The 23,015-nt window shown below is 38.5% G+C and overlaps 1 protein-coding gene across 2 annotated transcripts in view; it reads right to left on the reverse strand.

Moving 5' to 3' along the window:
- Nucleotides 1–1,972: 1,972 nt before the first annotated feature.
- The window catches only part of ano3 (anoctamin 3), a 44,559-nt gene continuing 23,516 nt past the window's right edge, over nucleotides 1,973–23,015 (reverse strand). For both annotated transcript variants that reach the window (XM_088417136.1, XM_088417138.1), the window contains exons 7-25: nucleotides 22,838–22,972; nucleotides 21,330–21,436; nucleotides 19,923–19,978; nucleotides 19,735–19,856; nucleotides 17,973–18,107; nucleotides 17,794–17,890; nucleotides 16,693–16,753; nucleotides 14,826–14,908; nucleotides 14,526–14,666; nucleotides 13,196–13,360; nucleotides 12,975–13,011; nucleotides 12,789–12,900; nucleotides 11,451–11,508; nucleotides 11,109–11,206; nucleotides 10,789–10,946; nucleotides 8,949–9,101; nucleotides 7,836–7,986; nucleotides 7,549–7,738; nucleotides 1,973–5,960 (exon numbers count right to left, since the gene is read on the reverse strand). In XM_088417136.1, the coding sequence (XP_088273262.1) occupies nucleotides 5,778–5,960; nucleotides 7,549–7,738; nucleotides 7,836–7,986; nucleotides 8,949–9,101; nucleotides 10,789–10,946; nucleotides 11,109–11,206; nucleotides 11,451–11,508; nucleotides 12,789–12,900; nucleotides 12,975–13,011; nucleotides 13,196–13,360; nucleotides 14,526–14,666; nucleotides 14,826–14,908; nucleotides 16,693–16,753; nucleotides 17,794–17,890; nucleotides 17,973–18,107; nucleotides 19,735–19,856; nucleotides 19,923–19,978; nucleotides 21,330–21,436; nucleotides 22,838–22,972 (2,242 nt within the window). In that variant the 3' untranslated portion in view covers nucleotides 1,973–5,777. The remainder of the gene's footprint in view (nucleotides 5,961–7,548; nucleotides 7,739–7,835; nucleotides 7,987–8,948; nucleotides 9,102–10,788; nucleotides 10,947–11,108; nucleotides 11,207–11,450; nucleotides 11,509–12,788; nucleotides 12,901–12,974; nucleotides 13,012–13,195; nucleotides 13,361–14,525; nucleotides 14,667–14,825; nucleotides 14,909–16,692; nucleotides 16,754–17,793; nucleotides 17,891–17,972; nucleotides 18,108–19,734; nucleotides 19,857–19,922; nucleotides 19,979–21,329; nucleotides 21,437–22,837; nucleotides 22,973–23,015) is intronic.

Consider the following 23,015-nt stretch of genomic DNA (forward strand, 5'->3'; position numbering starts at 1 on the left):
AAGCTGTCATTTTCCAAATGGAAAAGGCTTTAAGGTATTAAAGTTTCCCCGTGGCACACAACTTTTGCTGCTCTGCATGAGTGGGAGGATAAGATTTCATTAAGGACTCTGATGCGTCTTTTTAGGCCAGCAGGTAAACTGGCTTTGCTCCTGCTCGAGCGGGCGGTAACATTGCAAGTAAATACGTCTTGTTCCGAGCCGAAATTAAAGTCAGCGGACCCGCGTTGCTGAAAAGCTGTTATTTCTTCCCAAGCAGTAGTTTTGCCATAAAACAAACATTATTTCAACAGGGTCGTACATATGGGGGAAAGTGGAATCTTGGTTTGTAATTGCAGAGGGAGCAAAGAAATAAATCACTTTGCTCCATAAACAAAATCCACAAAACCTTTTTGCAGACGCAGCACTTAATAAATAGACTGAGTAGAACGTCCCTCGCTAGAAAATCGACCGCAGCCGAGGCCGAGCAACAATCGTTCTGATCGACACTTACATCTACATAGATGCACGCTTTTTGCATGGATAGGCTTCAGTTTTTTTATTAAATGATTTCATTCTTGTGCATCCTCAGAAAATCGAAGACAGTAACAGCACATTGAAAGATTTTGCAAGGCATGCGCTGGGACATCAGGCAATTTATACCAATATACCAATATTTACCAATATACCAATATTTATACCAAACATCGATATTGTTGTATTGATGCCTTGGAAAATAATGTGTGAGAGGCAGCCAAGGACTTGTCAATATCATAACCTTTAAGACACACTAGTAAAACTCTCTCACTCATTTTATTGATTGTTTTTTCCCCACTCAAATAATAATGAAATGCTCTCACAAGCATACTAATGCATTTTTTTCCAATGAGATATATTACTAAAAAACTCGCACACAACTAAAACGCTCTCAGGGCATTGGAGAAACTTTCATACACACTAGTGAAACCCGTTCATACCCACTGATGAAAGGTTTTTCACACTGTATTGCCTGTTTTTGACTGAATCACTAACTCTTACTGAAATGCTCTCACATACTTCATTGATTTTTTTATGGGGGAGAGGGGTGGACAAACTCGAACTATTGAAACACACTCTCACACACTAAAGAAATGCTGTTACAAAAACCCCTCTCACAGTAACCAAGACCTTAACAGGCTCAAAACTCACAAACTACTCATGCAGACCAAGACAATTCATTCACATGAGTGAAACATTTTCATACACATTACTGAAAAGCTTTCATGCATTGGGTTGCATGTTTTTCCTGAATCACTCAATCCTTACTGACTTTTTTCTCACACCCACTCTCACACACTAATAAATACTCTCATACACAAGACAGAAATTCCTTTATACAGTACTGAAGGACTCTCATGCACTTGTGAAAAACTTTCATACACACTACTGAAAGGCCCTCGCACACTTTATCAACTATTGTATGGAATCACTCAAATGCCATCACACACTGTCCTGAATTCTATGAGTACTCATATGCCCTACTGAAAACTCTCTTGCACACACTAATCAAATGTTTTTTACACAAAACTTATTCACAGTCCCAAAACTTTTACACACAACTAAAATGCTCACATTTACGTGATGGACATGGTTTCATACAGCACTCAAAAACTCTCATGCACACTAGAGAAAAACGTTCACACTGTTGAATTGCTCTCACATACTTTACTGACTGTTTTTGTTGCTTACACTTAATCATATGCAAATCTGAAATGCTCTCACACATTTTTTTACTTTGGTTTTAGTTGTATGCACAACTGAAACACTTTCTAGTTTACACTCACATTTAATGTATTACCAAAACACACACTAATGAAAGTTTTCACTCATATCCACAACTAAACATAACACACACTAGTGAAACACCCTCACACACTCCTGAAATGCTATCACACACTGCACTTTTTTTCCCGATTACACACAGCACTCAAAGTGTTTCAGCAATGAACACAGCAGATTTAGATTTAAAAGATACAATCCATGGTTTATTACAGAAAAGTGATATCCAAATGATCTTATGTTACATTGTTTTTATACATTTCAATATATATATTTTTTTACATGTAAACAAGAACCAAGTAAACCATGTTACTAATACACTCATGTCACATCCTGCCCCTCATCAAAATGTATGGCCTAACTCTTCTGCATCCACTTCTCAAATAAATTCTACTCAAACTTTTCAGAGTGCAATTTCAAGCTGTTATTACGAATCATTACAATACCGACATTGTGCTATTGCCAACAGCAGTAGGAGGCATTAGGAACACCACTTTACACTGTGCAGGCTTCATACTTGTGTGAAGGAGCTCATCCATGACAGTTTGGGGGTGCCAGAACTTCAATTTTAACAACTATTTCAAGCTGGGTCGAGATTTGCAAGACTTTGAAACCATACGACGATTACTCATGTGTTTCTTTGTTTTGATTTAAATCTAGAAAATAGCGGCGCTGTATAAAATTCACTCCCCCCCTCACCAAACAGGCATCTTGTCAGGGCTTTCTAAAATCTTCAGTATTAGAAAAATACCGGATGTGTGTTTGTGATATGTTTTAAGATAAGCTTACTGATGTTCGCGTGGCCCAGGAGGCACCAAATCATGCAAACTGGACTGTACAAGGATTACAACATGCATAGATTTTCAATCTTCACATAGCAGGGAACCTGGACTAGCTTGCTAACAATTAGTCACGCTATAGTGAAAAAAAGCAATAGAACATTATGAAAGCAATCTTTTTTGTTGACATTGTTTATAGTAGACATTGAATGTCATGTAGAATAGGATTGTGATTACTGAAAACAAAAACATGCTTTGGGTGGGTGCTTCATTGCATTTGCACCATTTGATTGTATTGTAGAAAATATGATTGAAAAGTTGATCATCAAACAATCAGAGGACACCTGAGAAATGCAGACAGGACATCTGAGGGTGAGTATAAATTATTCATAAGTATTTTCTTTGTTTTGTGTAGATGGTTATTTTTTTTTCCACACGAATTGTGGTTGCCATCTGTTTTTAAGTGTTCCAAATGCAGCTGTCATGACACACTTTGAGGTAAAGTCAAAACCCTTAACATGTATACATGTATTTCCAGTCAAAATGAACAATGATTATCCTTAATACAAGAAATAACAAGAGGATAGAAAAGGCTTTAAAGCAACAATAATATTGTTTGATCGGCTTGGTGTTAGTTCTTGCATCTGTGATAACATTAAATCTTTTATTTTTTATTTTTATGGTAGATTAAAACAAAAAAAGTCACAAAACCTGGAGCTTCATGACTTGCATTGGACATTCAGTACCAGTAATTCACATAGCAGTCAAATATTTGGAAACACTCAAACACATCGTATGAGGTCAAGAAATTTAAGTTAATAAGCGTTGACAAATGCACAGCTGAGAAATGAAAGTCATTCCACATTAAAAATAAACATCCATATGACAAACCTGACTTAGAAAATACTAAGGTGTACAAAGCTGTTATCAGGGCAAAAGGTGTTTATCAAGAATCTGACGATTATAGATTTTCAAACATCAGCCAAGTATAATTGGCCAAATTGCTGATATTCGCTGGTTGTTTTAAACTTTTACCTTTATGTAACCTATCCAATTCCAGCAATTGTATACAGTACAAGTAATAATGCTGAAATTATTTGTTACACATAAATCTAAACCATAACCTTGTATGCTGAAATATACAGAAGGGTAGGGTCATTCTATGGACCTGACATTCAAAACAAAGAAAATGTTGACTTTAACAAGCAATGAAAGGTAGTGTGCAAGATGTCACTACTTGTCACACAATCTAACGACACGGTTTAAAATAAACAAATAGATAAATAAATTAATAAATCAACGTGTTGAGCATACAAATGTTAAATATGACACACATTCAGACTGGTAACACTTTAAATTTCATTAACTAAAGGAATTGAACCACACAATGCATCGTGGGAAGAGAAATGTTCTTTTTTTTTTTTCTTTTTTACCTTGACCAATATTTTTACAGTTGACTCCTGCTTTTTGCGGGGAATAGGAACCAGGCCAGGTAAATTCAGGATATAACCAATGCCCATTGAAAAGCGTTGGTAAGAAACACGTTTTATTTTACTCTCTACATTATAGTGTTTTTCATTGGTCTGCCGATAAATTGGTAATATACCTTTTTATTCAGTCAAAAATCATCAACGACCTCAAGAAGACCTTTTATCTTGGACTGAATTAGAGGTTGTTTCCAAACTTTTGACTGGTACTGTATAAATAAATGCCGGTTAAGCTTTAGTGTGTTCAACAGGTTTAGCTCGTGTCTGTCATGTCATTTTCATGATTTCATCACAGTTCATGAAGAAAACAGTGCGAATGAGATTTGTGCAAATCGTAAGACATTTGTTTGAATTCAGAAATCAACTTTTTGGGAACATTGAACCAGCAAAGCAATCAACATAGTGACCGTGTATTTTTTTGGGTCAATTTTCTAGTATAAATACTCGTACAAATACATTGACATATTCAGACCGGAAATTAGGGAGTATATTTTTCTTTGTAATTTTGAGTCCTTGTGGTTTCGCCTGAAAATGTGTCACTGCTGTTTTCCAAGTCATGCTGGCTAGGCAAAGACGTATTACAGGCGGCCTTCCTTTGAGGCAGGCAAATTTCAGAACAATTAGCAACACTGTGGAGCTAAAAACCGCACTTGGCTGGGATTCTTTGCTCAAGAACAAATGTGTAAGTGCTTTTTTTTGTGTGTGTGTGAGTGAGCAACAGTGGATGGATGTTCTTTGTGCATTGAACATCCAAGCCACAGGTATGTCCAAACGATCCAAGTTTCAACCATGCCCCTGCTCTTCCAATAACAAATGAAAAACAGGCTGTGAGCGCAGAAAGGGGAAAAAGCAGATTTGCGGCTCCCGCGCGCATACGTCGCTCGTAATGGGAGTTACGTTCCGACAGACGTTGTTGTTTTAGAGCCATTAGACCACGGCGGGCTACCTAAGTGTGTGTGACTCCCGTCCAAAACAAACGCTGCTCGGGCGCATCTAGAAGGTTCTCCAACAGAAGGAGCTAAGAGAAGAGAGGACTTTGTTGCTCTTGAAAGCGCACGTGCAGCACAAACAGGCACACGTGATGTGGGCGCACAACTGTAGGCACAATCAAATCGCGAAAAGTTCACGTCCTGCGAACTCAAGGCAGTCAAGCTCAGCAGTAGCGCAACAAACAAACGCACGCGGCTCACACAAACCAGGCACCAAGAAGGGACACGACAACAACACGACCATGCACTTTCCGGGCTGCTGTAGACGATCCTCTCCGACGCCGCTTTACATCTCGCCACGAAACGTTTTCGGCATGCTTAGTAGGAACGCGGCCCGTTCTATTTGGAAATGACCGCGGCGAGAAAACAGAAAAACATGCGGCGAGTCCAAGCGAGACGAGGTGCTAGCTGCCACACAGAAAGAGAGTGCAAGAGGGCTGACCGAGTGAACCGCTGCAGCCCTTCATCTGCATAGTAAACATTACGGTGGAAGTGAGGCCATGACGCGCGGCAGAAGGACGAAAGCCAGGAAGCCACGGATCCAGGAAGGTGTCGGAACACGAGGGTGGCGCCAACTCGGCAGCAGATGGCGAAGGGAGGGCGTGTTCACGGTGAAGCAGCTTTGGAGTGACGGAGGGGCGGATCGTATGTCAAGTCTTTGGTGAATCTGCCGGAGGTTAAAACAGGCAGGAGCGGCGGGCTGCGCGGACACGGGAGGGGTGGAAAAGTTAAGGCCACTCGTGGTGATAACGCAGTCCGTTCTTTTTGCGCTCCTTCTGCAGGTGCTCCAGCTCCGCCTCGTACATCATCTCCTGCATGAGGTACTTCTCCCTGCGCATTCGGTCACAAAGGTCCTTGGGCATGTCCGGAATGAGGTACGCGATGAAGGATTTGATGCCAAACACCAGGTGCTGAGGAAAGCAGTCACCGATACGGGGTTACGTTTATTCCGCTGCCACTTTTAATGAAAATGCAGTCAAAACTACAAGTTGGCCTAAATTATTAAAGGGCCCAAATCAAGAAAATTAAACTTTTTAGAGCTTTTAGCCATGTTACAATATTAACTCTTTCGGTGCCATGAAGAAGAATTGTGTGATGTAAAATACTTTTATTTTTAATGAATGGATAGCGCTCCACCGAATTATATGCCAATCGAGCACTGTTGAAATGTACTTACTGTATATACATACGCAAACTGTTATTTTGCCATCAAAAACACATTTTCACCAGTTTTTGTCATGTTTGTCATCGAAGGGAAGGACAATATTTGTGTCAAAGTAAATGTATATGTGTGAGGATTTTTCTCCTGTGGTCCAAAATAGCTTGAAGTCACTTATTTTCAAACTGCGATTACTAAAGATCAGAATAAGGTAGGATCTTACTTTCTTTTTCAAAGTAAGGAATGGAATCCAATCATTCATATGCTACCGCCAATGTCTACATAGTCATACAATAAAATATTCCGTCGGCCTTGGAAGATGCGACAAAAATCTTGAATTCGGCTGGCATTCAAGGTCTTTTTAAATTTTGCTTGGCACAGAAAGAGTTCATGTATCAGCCGTAACACCCCCAAAGTCTAATTTTCCGTCATCAATGCATTTCTAAAAAGCTATTGCTTATCCTGCGCTTCCGCCCGAGGTGATATTAAAGGACTTCTGCACGTCACAGGTAGAAGGGAGACCCTCTTACTGCCGGATACCCCCGGTAGTGGTTTCCCTAGGGGACCGAATTGATAGGAGGATCGGGTGTCTCTGTTTGCCGTCGCTTGACATTTTTTTGCTTTGTTGGTTTTCCAGTTCATTTTGATGTCGGTAAAACGCCTGTTTTTGGCTCTTTCATTCACTCGACTGTGATAGGCTCCAGCGCACTGTGACCCATGCGAAGATAAGATTGTTGGCTATGAGAGCACGCAGAAATAGGCAGGAGATTGAAGAGGGTTTTAGAATTTAAAAGAAAAAAAAGTCAGACTCTGCAATAAGTGTGTGGAATGGCTGGTGTGCTTGCTTTAAAGCGCCTCGTTGTTGGCTGTCAGTGTGCACAACTTATGGAAACAAAATGGACGATTGAGATCATTTTGTTTTCAGTAGACAATGCTTTCACTCTGGTGTGACTGCTTTAGACTGATTGCCTCATTGTCACAGCGTGGAAAGTCCCGCAACAACCTGGTGGGATGTATTCCAGGTACTGAGAATTTTGAGTGGATATACTGTATTTTTGCTGCTCAAACATGTAGGTATTGAATGTGTAAGCATAACAATTATGCTCAATGAAGTATCCATTTCATTATATTGATTTGTTTGACATTTAACAGTGGAGCAGGGCCGAGGGGGTTCGGTGCACTCAGTGGACAAAAAGAGCAGCTGAGAAGAGCTTGCTCTTAAAACATGTAGCGAAAACATTGTGAGGTGTGTTAGCACTACTTTTCTCTGCGTAATTCCAAATTTATGAGACATATTCAGTTTGACTTTACAAATACTGGGGAATGAAAGGTCGACATACCTCAAAGACAATGATGAAGGCCAGTCTGGCAGCCAGGACGTGCCAGAACTGCAGAGTGAACTCGTAGGGCACTTTGCTCCAGGGCGGGGCTCTGTAGTCTCTGTACCTGCAATATTCTGTCTCGCTGCTGTTGTTCAGCACGCTCATGTCGAACACAGACAAGCTGCTGTTCATGTAACCTCGCAAACACCTGCAGAGCCAAATGAGATGTTTGGCACACATCAAGCGAGCAACTGTGGTGGTACAGTATAATTCAAATCTTTTTTTTTTTTTTTTTTAAATCTTACTCATCGTCGTGGCGGTACGCCCTGTCCATGCAGGGGCCATATTTGAAGGCATATACAAAGCGAGGGATGTAGTCTGAGGTGATGGCGATGACAAAGGCGTTGGTGATGACAGCGAGCACACCGATACCTTCTAGGATCCCGTGCCAGATGCCTGAGAAGTATCCCATAATTGTTTTAAATTTCCAGACAAAACAGGAAAACAGCTACCATGCATGATGGTTTATGAACCATAAGTATAAATTTGTCACTTTGATATTGGTTATGCATGCGTTCCTTATTCATTAATTCCTGATGTCCTGTTATGGGTGATTTGGGGCGAAACCAGTGAGGCACCTTAACATTCAGGGAAACCCTTAATGACCATAAATAGTCAGTGTTATGAAAGTTTTGAAACAAATAAATACAACAATTTTTAAAAATCACTTCCAACACATCAGATACTTTCAATTGTTTGCAGTCTAACTATAGATCTTTTTTTTTAAATGTATACTTTTAAGCTGCTATTTTTGGAAAAACAAAACCAAAACAAAAAACCCATAGTATCTTTTTCCAAGACATAAACACAAAATATTCATTATTTTCCCCCAAAATGTTTGTAAAGTGTAATAATTTAGTTGATTACTGGTACATTAAAGCAATTGGTGGGTCGATAATTTATAACGTCACTGATTTCAACACGTTTTGATATTTGCGGCAATTACAGTGTTTTTTTTTAACTCACACTTTAAACCAAATTATTATCATTTTTAACAATGCATTACAATATAAGGCAAACATTGACAAAATTGCGTTTGAAGTGTATAACATAGTTCAAAATGCACTTTAGATGTGTGCACATACATTTCGAAATGATATCCATGCCTTTGTCTTCCTTTTATATAAACATACTGGACTAAGCGTGAACAGGGTCAATATCAGGAAATTCAGTTCAAGATGATCACTTTTGAATTTCAGAAGCACTACAAACTTTGGTCAGTACACCCGAGGAACTTCGCAAAGTTTTTGGGATATTTGTTCTTTGTGATTGCTCTTCCAACCAAGTGCAGCCGGCTGCATATTGAGCTATATTTAGAAAAGTGTTGTAAATGTCAAATAGAAGAAGATCAAGCTCACCGATGTCTGTGGCCCGGGCGGGCATGGGTCTCCTCCACTGGGTGACGAACTTGTAGGCGTCGAGACGGATCTCGATGATGTTGTTGAGCAGCGCCAGGAGCGGAGCCAGCGGGAACGCAGCAACAAAGATGGTGGTGAAGCCAAACTGGAGGACTGAGAGGAAATGAGAGTTCTCTCTTTAATGCCTTTATGTTTTCCGACAGGTAGGACATTAGCCGTGTTCATGATTTTGCGTGTGTTTCGCTTAATAGAGCAGCAATTCTCTTGGAAAATGAACTGCTTTTATGAATATTTGTCTTCTGTCTGCATGAATAGATGATGTGTTAGTGTCAAGGCTTACTAGCCTTTCAAAAGCAGTGACCCACATTTACAAGTCCCATGAAATTGTATATTCTGTTTTCCGTTTTGTTGTATTTCTCTTGGCTGCACTGTATGCATATGTTGATATAATATATGACTTTTTTCCCATGTTTTTTTCACATTTTAAAGACTTTTTCAGATTTTAAAGCCTATGTCAAGCTGTCTTGTCATTCTAACCTGCTCAAATCCTTGAGCATCAGGAGTGTTGGCCATGGTAACTTAAATCATTCTGGCACAATAATTTGTTTCTTTAACCATTTAGATTTCAAAATGACCACGGAATGCCTGCTGGTTGGGCAACAATAACATCGTTTGATTGCTTGGTCAGAGCATAATTACTCCATTTAAGTTTGACGAGGAAAACGTCAGTATAGTGATGGGCAGACTAGCAATTAGGATACATTTATTTCATTTTAAAAATGTTTAGTGCCTTGTTATTAGCTAAATTTTGATTCTGAATTGCTCCCAAAAATAAACGTGGCACACAACAGTTGCTGTTGTGCGCCCGATTTTTTGGCGGAAAAAAAAAAAAGACTGATTACTGATTTAATTTAAAAATGTATAATGAATACAATCGCATTTGTTTCCTCACAATCCATATTAACAGGAGTCAATTACATGCAGTTTCATTGGTCACAGGCCGGCCTAGTACTTATGCCAATAGCAGGGAAAATAGCAAAAAAAAACCAAAAAAAAAAACTGGTTCATTCAGTTCATGCATTGCATGGTGCCAAAAATGAAGTAATGAGGACTTCTCGGTCCTCTGTGTTTGTGTTACTAGTAGTTGAATGGGTGTTATATTTAACACATTTATGCTTAAAACATGTTGTGCTATACATTTTATTACTTTTTCAATGTTTTCAGACATACAATGACTTTAGGTTGTATAAAGTAGTGACATCAAGCTCATGCAACTTCCTTGCATTCCTAACTTAGTCATTGCTTGTTAAAAATTGTTACATTTCTTTAAATCTTACAATGTACATCTAAGAATTAAAGTTTGTGGTATGGATTTATGTGTGATAAATAACACCAACCTTACTTGTATACAACTGCTGCAAATGGGTAATGTGCATATGGGTAAGAAAAGCTAAATAATCTCAAATATCCGTCATTCTGACCAATGCTTCATGGGACATCATCGGTCATTTTATTTGGGCAGACGATTAATCCGTCCGGCCCTACTTTTTACATAATAACGATGTCGTCAATAATTGTGACATGGTGTTAAATTAACACCATGGGCATTTCTTCCTATGAAGATATTGCTATAAATCTTAGCAAACTTTGAATGACATAATTATGGAAGTTCTTGTTTTTTATTAGTAGGTGCCAAAAAGATGGCGTTTCTACGAAAGCATAAGAAAGATGAGGATCTCACATTTATATCTTTTGACTGTGTAACACATTGAGCCAGGATGGCCTTGCTCTTCATGATCAATATGGAAAACAACACTAGCGAACAAGTACAATGATTCACCCATTTCTAGGTACTCGTCTACGAGGCCGTGCGCATTCATGGGCTGCAGGTTCCAATCTCTGTCCCACTGAGGTAGCTGGCTTTTATTCTCCACGTTCTGCCCTGCGGCGCCACCGCCTTTTTTCATCTTCCTACGAGACCACCAGTTCTGCAGCAAACTGAGATAACGACAAGTGACTCAAAACCAACAGCAAGAAGGGCTGACAAGCCAGTAGCAGAAAGTCTCAGCGTGTGTTTCTTGGAAGGAGAAAAAAATACAATCAACGCAATCAAAAAAGGAAGAATAAAAAAATAAAACATTGCAATAATATATTACTCACGGAAAACCAAGCTCCATGAAGTTATTCCAGATTTGTTTGAAAAACATGATGACGCCCATTTGCAGGCACAGATCGATCAAGCAGCCACTCGGGTGACACTTTAAAAAAAAAAAGAAACATTAAAAGAAATATTATTGTATTACATGCCTTCCTGTAAGCAAAATCACAGGATTTTTTTTTCATGATGTGCTTAATGAGGTGCTTATTTAACGGGTGGATGATTTGTTTAACCAAAGCAAAGGAGACAGGCATTGCAAGGATATCTTTAAAAAACAGAAGTCACGGGGGCTGAATCACAGCTCAAATAATCACCCACTTAAGCTGATGCATTATTGCACTCACCTCCTCCAGTCGCCACCGATTAAAGAGTTTATTGTATTTTCCAGGTCTGCCAGCAAACCTAAACAGATTGAGACCGGCAACATGAGCTGAGAAATTCAATTAGAGGGAAACTAATGAACTCAGAGTGAGCGAGACAAACACTCAATTAGCTCAAATATAAAAATGTTATTTAAACATTTCTAGTCATTTGTAAATAGGTGTGACATTATAATAAAAAAAACATTTTCCGTATAATGTGAATGGTATAAATGTTAATTTTATAGTATGAAATGAATGGTGGAGTATGACGCTAGTCAGCATGTAATCCTGATAATGTGCCGGGTACCTATTTAAACATTTTTTTCCGATTATTTCAAGTGTTTGGCTAAAGGACAGTATAAAAATGGCTGGTACTCAGTAAATCAAGGACTTACATATATCAACTACTTTAGTTAATTAAGTACTAAATTAATTGTTTACTTGAGTACTTAATTCATTTAGTACCAGCTATTTTTACAACATCCTTTCACCAAACATTGAAAAAAAATATAAATGAGTACCTGGTAATGCATGTCTGGACTCTTAAATTAATGTAAAAATATGTCTTTGGAATTGAATATGTTCATTTATCTATAAAGGTGATATACTCCGGGTAAAAGGCAATCAACAGGTGGCCTGGCACATAAATTATGTTATTATAGTTATAGAAAACGTTTCTATATTTTCAAAATTTTTAAAACTAAAATAGAAAAAAACTTTATGAAATAAAATAATAAAATAGATGCTTTAAAAATGTAACTAAAACTACATGATAGGCTAGTATGACTAAACAAAGCTTACTATGATTACAACAAAATCAATTCATCAATCATCAATTAAATCCATCAATTAAAAACAAAAATAAATATTGAAACAAAAAAAACTTAATAAACCTGCTTTAAAAACCTATAAAAAAAATAATGGGCTTTAAGAGTGAAACGCCAAAATTGAATAAAAACTAACTCTTGCAATTGTGCCAACCACCCATCAAAGCTCCGCTTCATACATAACATAATATAAGGTTTGTAGAAATCCATATATTAGCATACATTCCTACGAATCATGTGAAATGCAGAAGATTTACACAACTGTCCATCTAATGGAAGCATTTTGGGATTTTCCACTGGAAATATGCCGCTACATGCAGACCTAGCGTGAGTTATTGAATATTTGTGTTGGTATAACTATACATTGGGAAGGGAAAGGAAAGGCGTTCTGGCAGATATACTGACACGGGGATTCGGAAAGTAAACACTCTTGCATGATTCAACATTTTTCTACTGTAAAAACAGGAAATATAATTTATGGCAACTGGCCTACCTTCCCAGGAAGAATGCAATGTAGAACGTGGAACTGTTCAAGTTGACAAACTGGAAGAGGAACATCTTGAGGGCGAAACTGTTCTCCCATTCGGACTCTGTCCTTGGATGCTCTGCACGGGGGAGGGAATGAGGTCATTGATGATGAAGACTTGTCCTAAAACTTTAGCAAGTGTACTGTTCTTACCTAAATTTGTCAGCAGGTAGGCCACCTTTTCATACACCTGAGCACAGACATCAGCAAGGAGAGAACCAGTGACAAATGTTCAGAAACAGGAGAAAAATGAAATTCTCTTGCCATGTATGTGATATTTCCTGGAATAAACTCGTAAAATAAACATTTCACGGAACATTCGCTGGCCTCCGATATGTAAACACGGCAGATGATGAGCCTTTCCGGACACCCACCACGTTGAGTGACATAATGATCATGAAGTTGATGCAGACGCCAGTGCCAGAGGTGGCAAACTGCCAGTTCTTCTTCACAAAATGCCAGTTGAAAGACGCAAACTTCTCCATGGCGATCAGACGGAAAACTACCACAGCAAACACGGCTGTCAGGACCAGCGAAATCTAAACACAGCACATTTTAATCGACTTTTAGTGTTGCTTTTACCCTTTTTTTTTAGGGTCCAGAACTTAAATCCCGGGTGCTTATTTATATTTTTTACCAAGTGTTTGGCTACAGGAGTGTCTAAAAATGGCTGGTAAGTACAAACGTAATCCATTACTCTATGTAATCAAGTACTAAAGTAATGGATTGCTCTACATAATAAAGTACCAAAGAGATTACTATAGGTACTAAAGGACAAGCGATCAATTACTTTAGAGCTTAAGTACATACAATAATGAATTACTTTGGTACTTCACTGCCAAAAGTAATTAATTACTTTAATGTCAAAGTCAAGTCATTTATTTTTATAGCCCTTAATCACAACAGTGTCTCAAAGGGCTTCACAAATGAAGATAAATCACAGTGAACATCACAAATTCACAGCCGCATCCCCTCGACAATGATTAATGCTTTAATGGTTAAATTCACTTTGTACCAAGAATTATAGACATTCCTTTAGCCAAATGCATGAAAAAAAATGAAAAACAAAACAAAAAAAAGTATTAATTTCCATTCTTTAAGACGTTATTTCAAATTGACAGTGCAGAAAATTGACAAATTTAAACAAACCAGGAATCATCCAAACACCATGTCAGCATGTCAAAAAATAAGCAAAATGGTAGGTAGGTAGGTAGGTAGGTAGGTAGGTAAGTATAGATAGATAGACAGACAGACAGACAGACAGACAGACAGACAGACAGACAGACAGACAGACAGACAGATAGATAGATAGATAGATAGATAGATAGATAGATAGATAGATAGATAGATAGATAGATAGATAGATAGACAGATAGACAGATAGATAGATAGATAGATATGCTACAGACGAATGGTTCTGTTTTTGTGGGAAACGCCAAATAAGAATGTTTTGTGTTTAGTGAAAAAAATATGGCCGTACATAGAATTGTTGAAATACTCTAGGAACAGCGATCGAAATGATTTTTATACAGTACGGCATGAGATCGTTCTATTGTGCCATTAAAATGTATCCAGCAGGGGGGGATGTAATGCCACAGCTGGCACATCAGGTCACTCCAGTGGCAGCATACAGAATAACACGCTCAACTGCGGGATCTGCAAAGATCCCTATGGGCAGATTATTGAGAGATCAAAAGGGTTTACCATGAAGAATATTCCGGACACCGACACCATGAGCCGGCTGAGTTTGTCTGAGAGGGGCTGGAAAGGTTCGGGCTTGCCAGATATGGGATTGACTCGCTCCACTCTGGAATATTTGGCTTCAAACTGAGGCCGCAGCTCCTCCTGACAAACGACGCACATTCCGGTTATGAACTATTGAACTGCAGATGCTTTCAGCGCAACACAATGGCGGTGTCATATTTCGACAAAAATGGAGACGACATCATAAAAGGCGACCGCAAGGCGCGAGGGGATCTATATTTGTGGCCCTCGCTGACCTACCTCCTCCTCCTCCCAGTCGATGAGATCCCAGTCGTAAGTCAGCTCGGCTCTCCTCCGCTTCCAGAACTCCAGGAAGACGGTGGCTGTGGGGATCCATCACATTATCGATCAGCTTTGAGGTGCTAAACAAGTCGGATTGCTCATTACGAGTGAAATCAAAAGGAACGTCCCAAATACAAGGAAGTCATTAGTGGTGCTCATTACAACCTTCAGATCACACTTATTCTGTCTTTGGCAAAAGAAAAGATGCAGTGTTTCTTCCGAAATCTCCTTTGACGGAAAAAAATCCATTTTTACATTCAAGCATACAATGAATGCAATTCCATCTGGAGGCATTGTTGCTTTTGTTCCAAGGCTCTATTGTGAAGGCGCCAGTGATGATGTCTATTTTTCGGTCGTGTATTCTGGATTAGTCAGGATAAAGCGGGAAAAAAAAGTGTTTTCGATGGAAATGATTAGTGATTTAGGCCTTTAAGCATCTCATGATACTGTACACACTCAAGCCACAGTATCATGCATGCTTTCACATTCTAATGCAATGTTTCTAAAGTTTTTTTTGGAAAACCTCCCCAAGAAAGAAAAAACCTTTTACACATCCCAATCGCCGCACCAACTATAAAAAAGATCATTATTTTAAAATTGCATTAGTATTGTTTACCTAAAATTGCATCCTTTTTCGCATTAACACAAGAAAAAAAGCAATTTAAATCAGGTAACAGGTTAGTCTAAAACAGAAAAAAATAACCAAGCGCGTCAAAAGCGCCTAAGATTAAAAAAAAAAAAAAAAAAGCCAATCCTTATTTTATTGCAATGACATTTCATTTGGCAAAAACAGATTTTTCCTTGGGGTCATTCCCCCACTCATGGCACCACCTCACACCCTCCCAGTGGGGCCTGTCCCACAATTAGAAAAAAAAAAAAGTAAATTTTAAAGTGGTATAAAATATAATTGTGTACATTGCCTATTAAAAATATGTGATGCGTAATTTCGAAACGTTTTTCCTCTTCTAACATAACCCTATACAAATCAATTCAAGTCTTTATGATATGGTTGCAAAAGTGTGCACACCCTCTCATGACTAGACATGACTTGACAAGGTTTGCTTAATATAATGTCAGTCTACTTAATATCCTACCGACCTACCTACCTAAGTCCATTAATTCCATCCATCCATCCATCCAACTTTTTGTATCAATCAAAAAGGAGCACTGTAATGTTTTTGTCCATGTTTTGATACATTCTGATAATGAAATTTATTAGATTGCGCAGGAGTACCTAAGGTCGTTACTATTTTGTCTTCAAAAGCCCCAAGGCAACAACTTTGACGTCTGTTAAAGATGTTGAAGTTTAATATAATTTGACCCACTTTTTTTAGGAGACACAAATGCACACTACATTGGTTCCCCTGGGCAAGACAAATGTTTGACACACACACACAGGCATACACCCATACATCAGACCTCAAGTGCACTCAGTGGCGCAGCACTGCCTAGTTTGGTCTACTCTGCCAAAAGCCTTCATGCTGAATTCAGAGCTACAGACCACAGTCAGCAAGGCGGAACCTCTCTGGGCTCTCCAGCTCTCCGCTACCTTCATTTAGCCCAAACATAGAACATTATGTGCCAAGTGTTCCCGCTGGGCACAGGTTATTATTTTTCACATTGGCAGGAAGATGGATGAGGGCCAGAAGCAGCAGTAACATTCACAGCGCACAACACAAAGAAGATATAACTGGGAAAGCTGCAATATACCAGAATAGTATACTGTATTGTATTTACACAGTAGACTGTAGACATACAGTGAATGCATGTATTCCAGAATGTTACAATGAGTATTTTCCGAAAGTAAAAAACAGCATGGACTTACCCCAAATAGCCATGAAGATAGCAAAGAAAACAGTGCCACCATTGTCAAACAGATGGGTCACCTTGAAACACAACAGAGATTTCAATCAAACACGCGGGCTTGTCAAGCAATATTCACTTTTATACTCACTGGACATAACGTCATCCTGTGCTATTTAATGCGATCTAACACAATAGCTACATAAAGAAACAACCAAAATGCTGCAGCACAGTTTTACTATCAACATTGATAATAAGGTAAAGTGATGTATAAGCTTTAATTAGGTTCTTTAATTAGGTGAGCGATGCCCTGCCAAAGATCTAACTACAGTATCGCAATTGTTTGGAGTAGTGTGGAACCGCACTGCATCATATTGATTTATTTTGCCTTTCTCTTGTCTCAATTTAGGTAAGTAAGAGGGTCAGTTCTTGTAGGGCATTGCAATTTCAAAACATTAGCAAAAAGCAATTAAATGTGACCCACGATAGACAATGGCACGATGGACAAAGTGAACTCTTGGATACCGACGTGGCCTACCCAACCCCTATTTCGTGATACGTTTTGCACATTTTCCTTCGACCACTTTCTTCTTTTTTTGGGATGATGACGGTACAAAATGGCAATTAATTTGGTGATCGATTTGTGACGACTAATCAATGAATTGTTGTGCCTCTAGTGATAGTATTGCTTACGATTACAAAGACATCTGAAATACAATATAAAGATACTCACTGGGCCATCAGGCCACCGTGAATGTCAGACTTAGTTTGAGTCACTTTGACATGATGACAAAGATCTATGAGATGGGGGCGGCACTTTTATTCTAATACTAGTTCAGGATGGGTTTTTTTTTCCAATTTAATCTTTAATAATAATAATGGGTGTTTATATAACTGGGACAAAAGGCAGCGTAAAATGGATGACTGGATATGCAGACCCCTTATTACAGGGTTTTGAGAGCAAAAAAATATTGTAATCCCCTTACACACTAAGACCGTAATAAAACAAAATGGAAGAGCAATGGGAATATTTTGCAGACTCACTGCAAACTTCATGTTGCAACACAAACAAGTTATAGTTTAGTCGATATAATTTTGAATTTATTTTTGAAAAATATCCCACCTTTGCATAGACGCAACTATCACTCAGCCTCCACGGCTTACAGGTTTCCTCACACATTGGACACATAGTGATTGTGGTTGCTTCACAAATTTCTTTGCTGAAAAGACAAGAAATGAGATTAGTTAGGAACCATAATGTACACATGCTCAAACTCATAACCTCAGCTGGTGTCATCTGACCTGACTTGGCTGGAGTCCATGGTGAAGAGTCCATAGAGGAAGACAAAGACGCCAACCAGAGCGGCGGGGATCAACATTCCAGTGTACCAGCCCAACCACGCAAAGTAAAGACCAATTTTCTCTCCAAAGTAGCGCCTGACGGCGACATATGAGACGGGACAGCACTTATTATTACTACTGTGCCTCATCAAATATGTTTATTGAGCGTGATGCTGTGATGCAGATGTCATTGCTGTGCTCTGCAATATAATACTTTGATGAGAACAAATAATGCTAATTAGCTTCCTGTTACATTGATTGCCTATAACAGTGCTTCTCAATTATATTTTGCAAAGATGAAAGAGAAAACCTTTCGTGCCCGCCTGAATATAAATAAGATTACGATCTATAAAAGTTTAACAAGTACTGTATACCTAAAACTGTATTATTTTTATTAATAACAAAAGAAAAAAAGCAATATAAATACACCTTCAAAAATTGTCAATTTTTACAGCGTTTATGCAGGTTAGTCTTAAAAAAAAGGAAAAAAAATGCACCAAAGTGCTTGACCAAAAAAAAAAAAAAAAAAGCAGATCCTTCCTGCCTCCTCCACCCTGCAAAAATTGGTGATTTCTTCTTGCATTTTTCTGCCTCCACACACATACATACACACTTGTTTGACCTGCAAAAATATATTCTCTTAATGCCTCTGGAAGCTGTACGGAGCCCCTCTGGTGCCAGGGTATAAAAAAAAAAAATATTTGCACTAATCCGTACCCTCAGTTTACTAATCCATAACAGCAATTTAGTAATTTGTTCCCTCAGTTTACTAAACTGAGGGAACGGATTAGTAAACTGAAGTAAAAGGTTGCTTGCCTTTCTTTTTTGTTAAGTTTTATATGGCTGCTAATTGTCATTAGTGATGCCATTTCATGGCAGATGAGCCAGAGTATCAAACTTCTGGAGTTGATGAATGAAATAGTCCTAGAGAACACTACAAATGTAGTTCCAAAATTTAATAAATCTGACAAGGATGGCATAGCAGTCTGCTTTGCGCTTGAGTACTTGGTTGAAAAAAGAAAAAAATTACACAGGGCATATTGAAAAAATGCTGACAACCACTGCTATAGAAATCAGGTACAATAGTATTGCTTTTTTTTTTGTTAAGTTTTATATGGCTGCTAATTGTCATTAGTGATGCCATTTCATGGCAGATGAGCCAGAGTATCAAACTTCTGGAGTTGATGAATGAAATAGTCCTAGAGAACACTACAAATGTAGTTCCAAAATTTAATAAATCTGACAAGGATGGCATAGCAGTCTGCTTTGCGCTTGAGTACTTGGTTGAAAAAAGAAAAAAATTACACAGGGCATATTGAAAAAATGCTGACAACCACTGCTATAGAAATCAGGTACAATAGTATTGCTTTTTTTTTGGAGTAACCTACTCTAATCTGCGAAATAATCATTATAATTATGACCGTTATATTGTTTCGGTTGACTAAAAAAAAAAAGAAGAGTACAATAAAGATGCACTGTTCTGTTTTTGCCGAATGTTCCTCATTTCCCATCCCACTTTGCAGGAGTTAACTGCGGCGCTTTGAAAACCTGCAGTGCTTGATAAATGAATATGTTCACACAAATGATTAAAGGAAGCCTGCACAGGAAAACTAGGTTAGTCTTTGTCTCTCACTTCTTCATCGTATTTCAAGCCAGGCTGTGGCTCATAATTAGGACACGCAAGCTCATGTGAGGGAAGTCATCTCAACCAAAAACGGAGTACCTGATGAGGTCCAGAGGCTGGTACTTGTACCAGATTCCCCAGCGAGCCCAGCGCTCATAAAGCAGGTGCCTGTGATTCTGGGCACCATGCGTCTTAATGGGATGTCTGCTCTTGTATCCACCCTTATGAGATAAACAGAACCCGTAAGCAGGAGTTTGTAACAAAGCACAAAATTCTTAACTTCTTACCTCGTGAGGGGGAAAGGCAGCTTCGTACGTGTTGTTGCCCAATAACCGGTTGATACCTGCAGATTACAGTTTGAATCAGTCAATTGAGCCTACGCTACTTAAGCCAAACTACTCCCGTATAACAATTTCTCAGCATATGCACTTCTTAAACACATGAAAGGCATTAAAACATATACATCTTAAGTAGCTGCTAACATTTAAAAACGACGCGCATGCCACTGTTTTTTTTTTAACCTATGCCATCTTTTATGCACGTTGTAAAATCCAGAAGCGAATACGGCATTTCAGGGCACAGTACTGTGTGAATCACATTTATGCAGTGAGTGTCCCTCCCTTGATAGAAAGCAAGCGAACTCAAGAGGGCTGAATGTTTCATTGGAGGGATGTTGCAGGATGTATCTCCAAGCATACTGTCCTGACGGAGTCACCTTGAATAGTGGAAACAAGCAAGACTGCGGCATATGAAGTTTCTTTTTGTATTCCACCCCCAAGGGGGAAATTGTTAGTGATAAACTGTAACTATATAATCTTGGGCTGGATTGTCTAGAAGGGCCTTTTTCTCTCGACATGTCCGCAGGTCGGTACTCTGTGTAAGAAAAACGCCCAGAATTCTGTCTGTGTACTTATTGGACTTTGGAGATAAAGCTCAGATTAAGAATGTTTGTCTTCTTAACTGTACTTTACATTTATACCTCTTGAATGTTTATTACCTTTTAAAGGAGATTAAACGGACATGCAGGAACTTATCTTGGTGAAAAGGTAAAAAATACTTTCCAAATTCCAATTCTTTACTAAAATAGTCATGTGGCATCCGTGGAGTCTCCTCATAGGCGAGGTTTTGATTAGCAAAGCCTGCGGCTGTCATAAAGGCATTCTCATCAGTAGAGGAGCTTGTGATAAGACAATACCAATATTGGACAATTAAAAAGTGTTTTCAAAACACGTGTACGTTCACAATATTGAACTGAATTGTTAATTAAATAGTTAACGTGCCCAGTGAGTATACATCCAATAAGTGCTGAGTAACCCTGAAAAACTGCAAGGAGGAGCTTGATGTCGATTGTTCTGGACTGGGCTCATAAAACTGACAATACTGTCTTAAGAGCAGTGGACATCAGCATGCTTATAAGAAAATATCTTCTCTAAATGTCGGAGGAGGGAACACTCGCACTTTTGTTTTTAATGATGTCATAAATAAGACTGTACAAAAATTACAATCCCAATTTACCAGAATCAGGGTTTCATTAAGCGTTAACAGAACTTTGCAGCTGTCTTGTGGTTTTGGTCACTTTCACAGGTATAATAAAAAACCGAAAACATTTATGCCCCTTATGCGCTTATTACTGAGATGCATGCTTGGCGCTGATTCTAAGCTGTTGAATAATAAAATTGATGCTGGCAACATACCCATTTTTAATTTTCCATCCTCATACTTGGTGCGCTGCAGGACATGGTGGACAATTCTGCTTCTGGTCGAATTGGAGAAAAAAGTCTCCCTGTTGTTGATTGTGAAGCTGGGTAGGAATGAAAGACACAATCTATTAGATATTGCTCATTTGAGAAGAAATTAGCCAAGTTGAGTCCATCAGCAACTAATTTCACGCTGAAAATGTTGAGTTCGTTCACCCTCTTTGTTTATATACAACAATTAGAAAAAAAACTCTGATATTGTATGCATGGGTGGATTTTGTATTAAGCAAACACAGGCCAATTGTCATGGGTCTCAAAATTCCCAGGGTAACCCAGATGTGTCATAAAAATGGCTAATTTTCTTTTTAAAAAAAAGCAGTAATGACTGCTTTAGTATTAGTCCATATGCTTAGCTCATTGAATCACAAACACACATATTTTTTTATTGTTTTTTTTTTTACATTTTTTAATGTCCAGACAATCAATCCCAGGTACTTATTCATATATATTTTTTTTTCTAGTGTTTGACTAAAGGACGTTCGACAAAAGACTAGAACTCAACTAAGTACCAAAGTAATGAATTACTTTAGGTCATTAAGTACTAAAGCAATTCATTGCTTTATGCAACTACTGTAAGTATTAAAGTATTTGATTACTTTAGGTACTAAAATGTAAAGTGATAGTACTAAAAAGTAAAGCTCAAGCAAACCTGAATTGAATCCAGAACACACTAAATTAAAAATAATGTTTTCCATCTGTATATTTGCTAGAGAAATAAGTATATAAACAGACAATATTTTGCTGGAAGAATATTTTAAAAACAAAATAACAGCAATGCTTCTCCACCGCAAAAACTATTTGTTCTACCAATACCTCCCTCTTTTCCCCGATTACTGGTAATTTTCCCAGATGATTATGGTTCTTTACGATTATATACAGCAATTATTACCAACTGAAAATATAGCTTGTTAGCTCACAAAAATGAGGTACATACCTATCTTAAACCTCACTTATGTGGAATATGTCCTACTTTCAACCTCAACACTCTGTTATAGTTACTACTGTTGTTGAACTGTTCATGTTGTGAGGTTGGTTTTAGCTGACATTGTCCTCTGTTTGAATAGGAATAGGAGAAGCTAACTGGTAAATCTTAAACAAGGTGCTAGTGACAAGCTAACTGATCAATTACCAACAACCAAAAAGTATTATGCTTCGCTTTCATAAATGTGAAAATGAAGTTACGTAAAATCACTACCCCTCAACCGTTGACCCTAGAAAAGCCCCAATGACGGTGACTCATTGAACATTGAGATGATTCACTTGTTGATGATATTCCTCAAGAGGGGTTATAAGAACGTTAGCAAATTTACACTTTATTTTGATGCAATATAAATCTTTATTAAAAACTTGGACTGGTTGACGAAACATTAATCCGTTACTACCAGCTGAGGCAAGCAGAAGTTCTTATGTTGCATGTTGGTCACAGAAGTGACTCGCTTTCTTACTGATGCATGCGTGCTCGACTGAAGGGGGCAGTGTAACAGTCGGTCTCCTCCAGGTCAGGCAGCGCTTCTTTGTCCAGCTTCATGGGATTTCTGGGAAGCCAGCTCTTGATCTGACGACATCTCAGATGAAAGCGGCTGCACAGATGGAGCACAGCAGGGTGGGATTAACGGCACAGAT

The sequence above is a fragment of the Hippichthys cyanospilos genome, chromosome 6, assembly GCF_059441005.1.
Source record: "Hippichthys cyanospilos isolate Australia breed blue-spotted pipefish chromosome 6, RoL_Hcya_1.0, whole genome shotgun sequence".
NCBI lineage: Eukaryota > Metazoa > Chordata > Actinopteri > Syngnathiformes > Syngnathidae > Hippichthys > Hippichthys cyanospilos.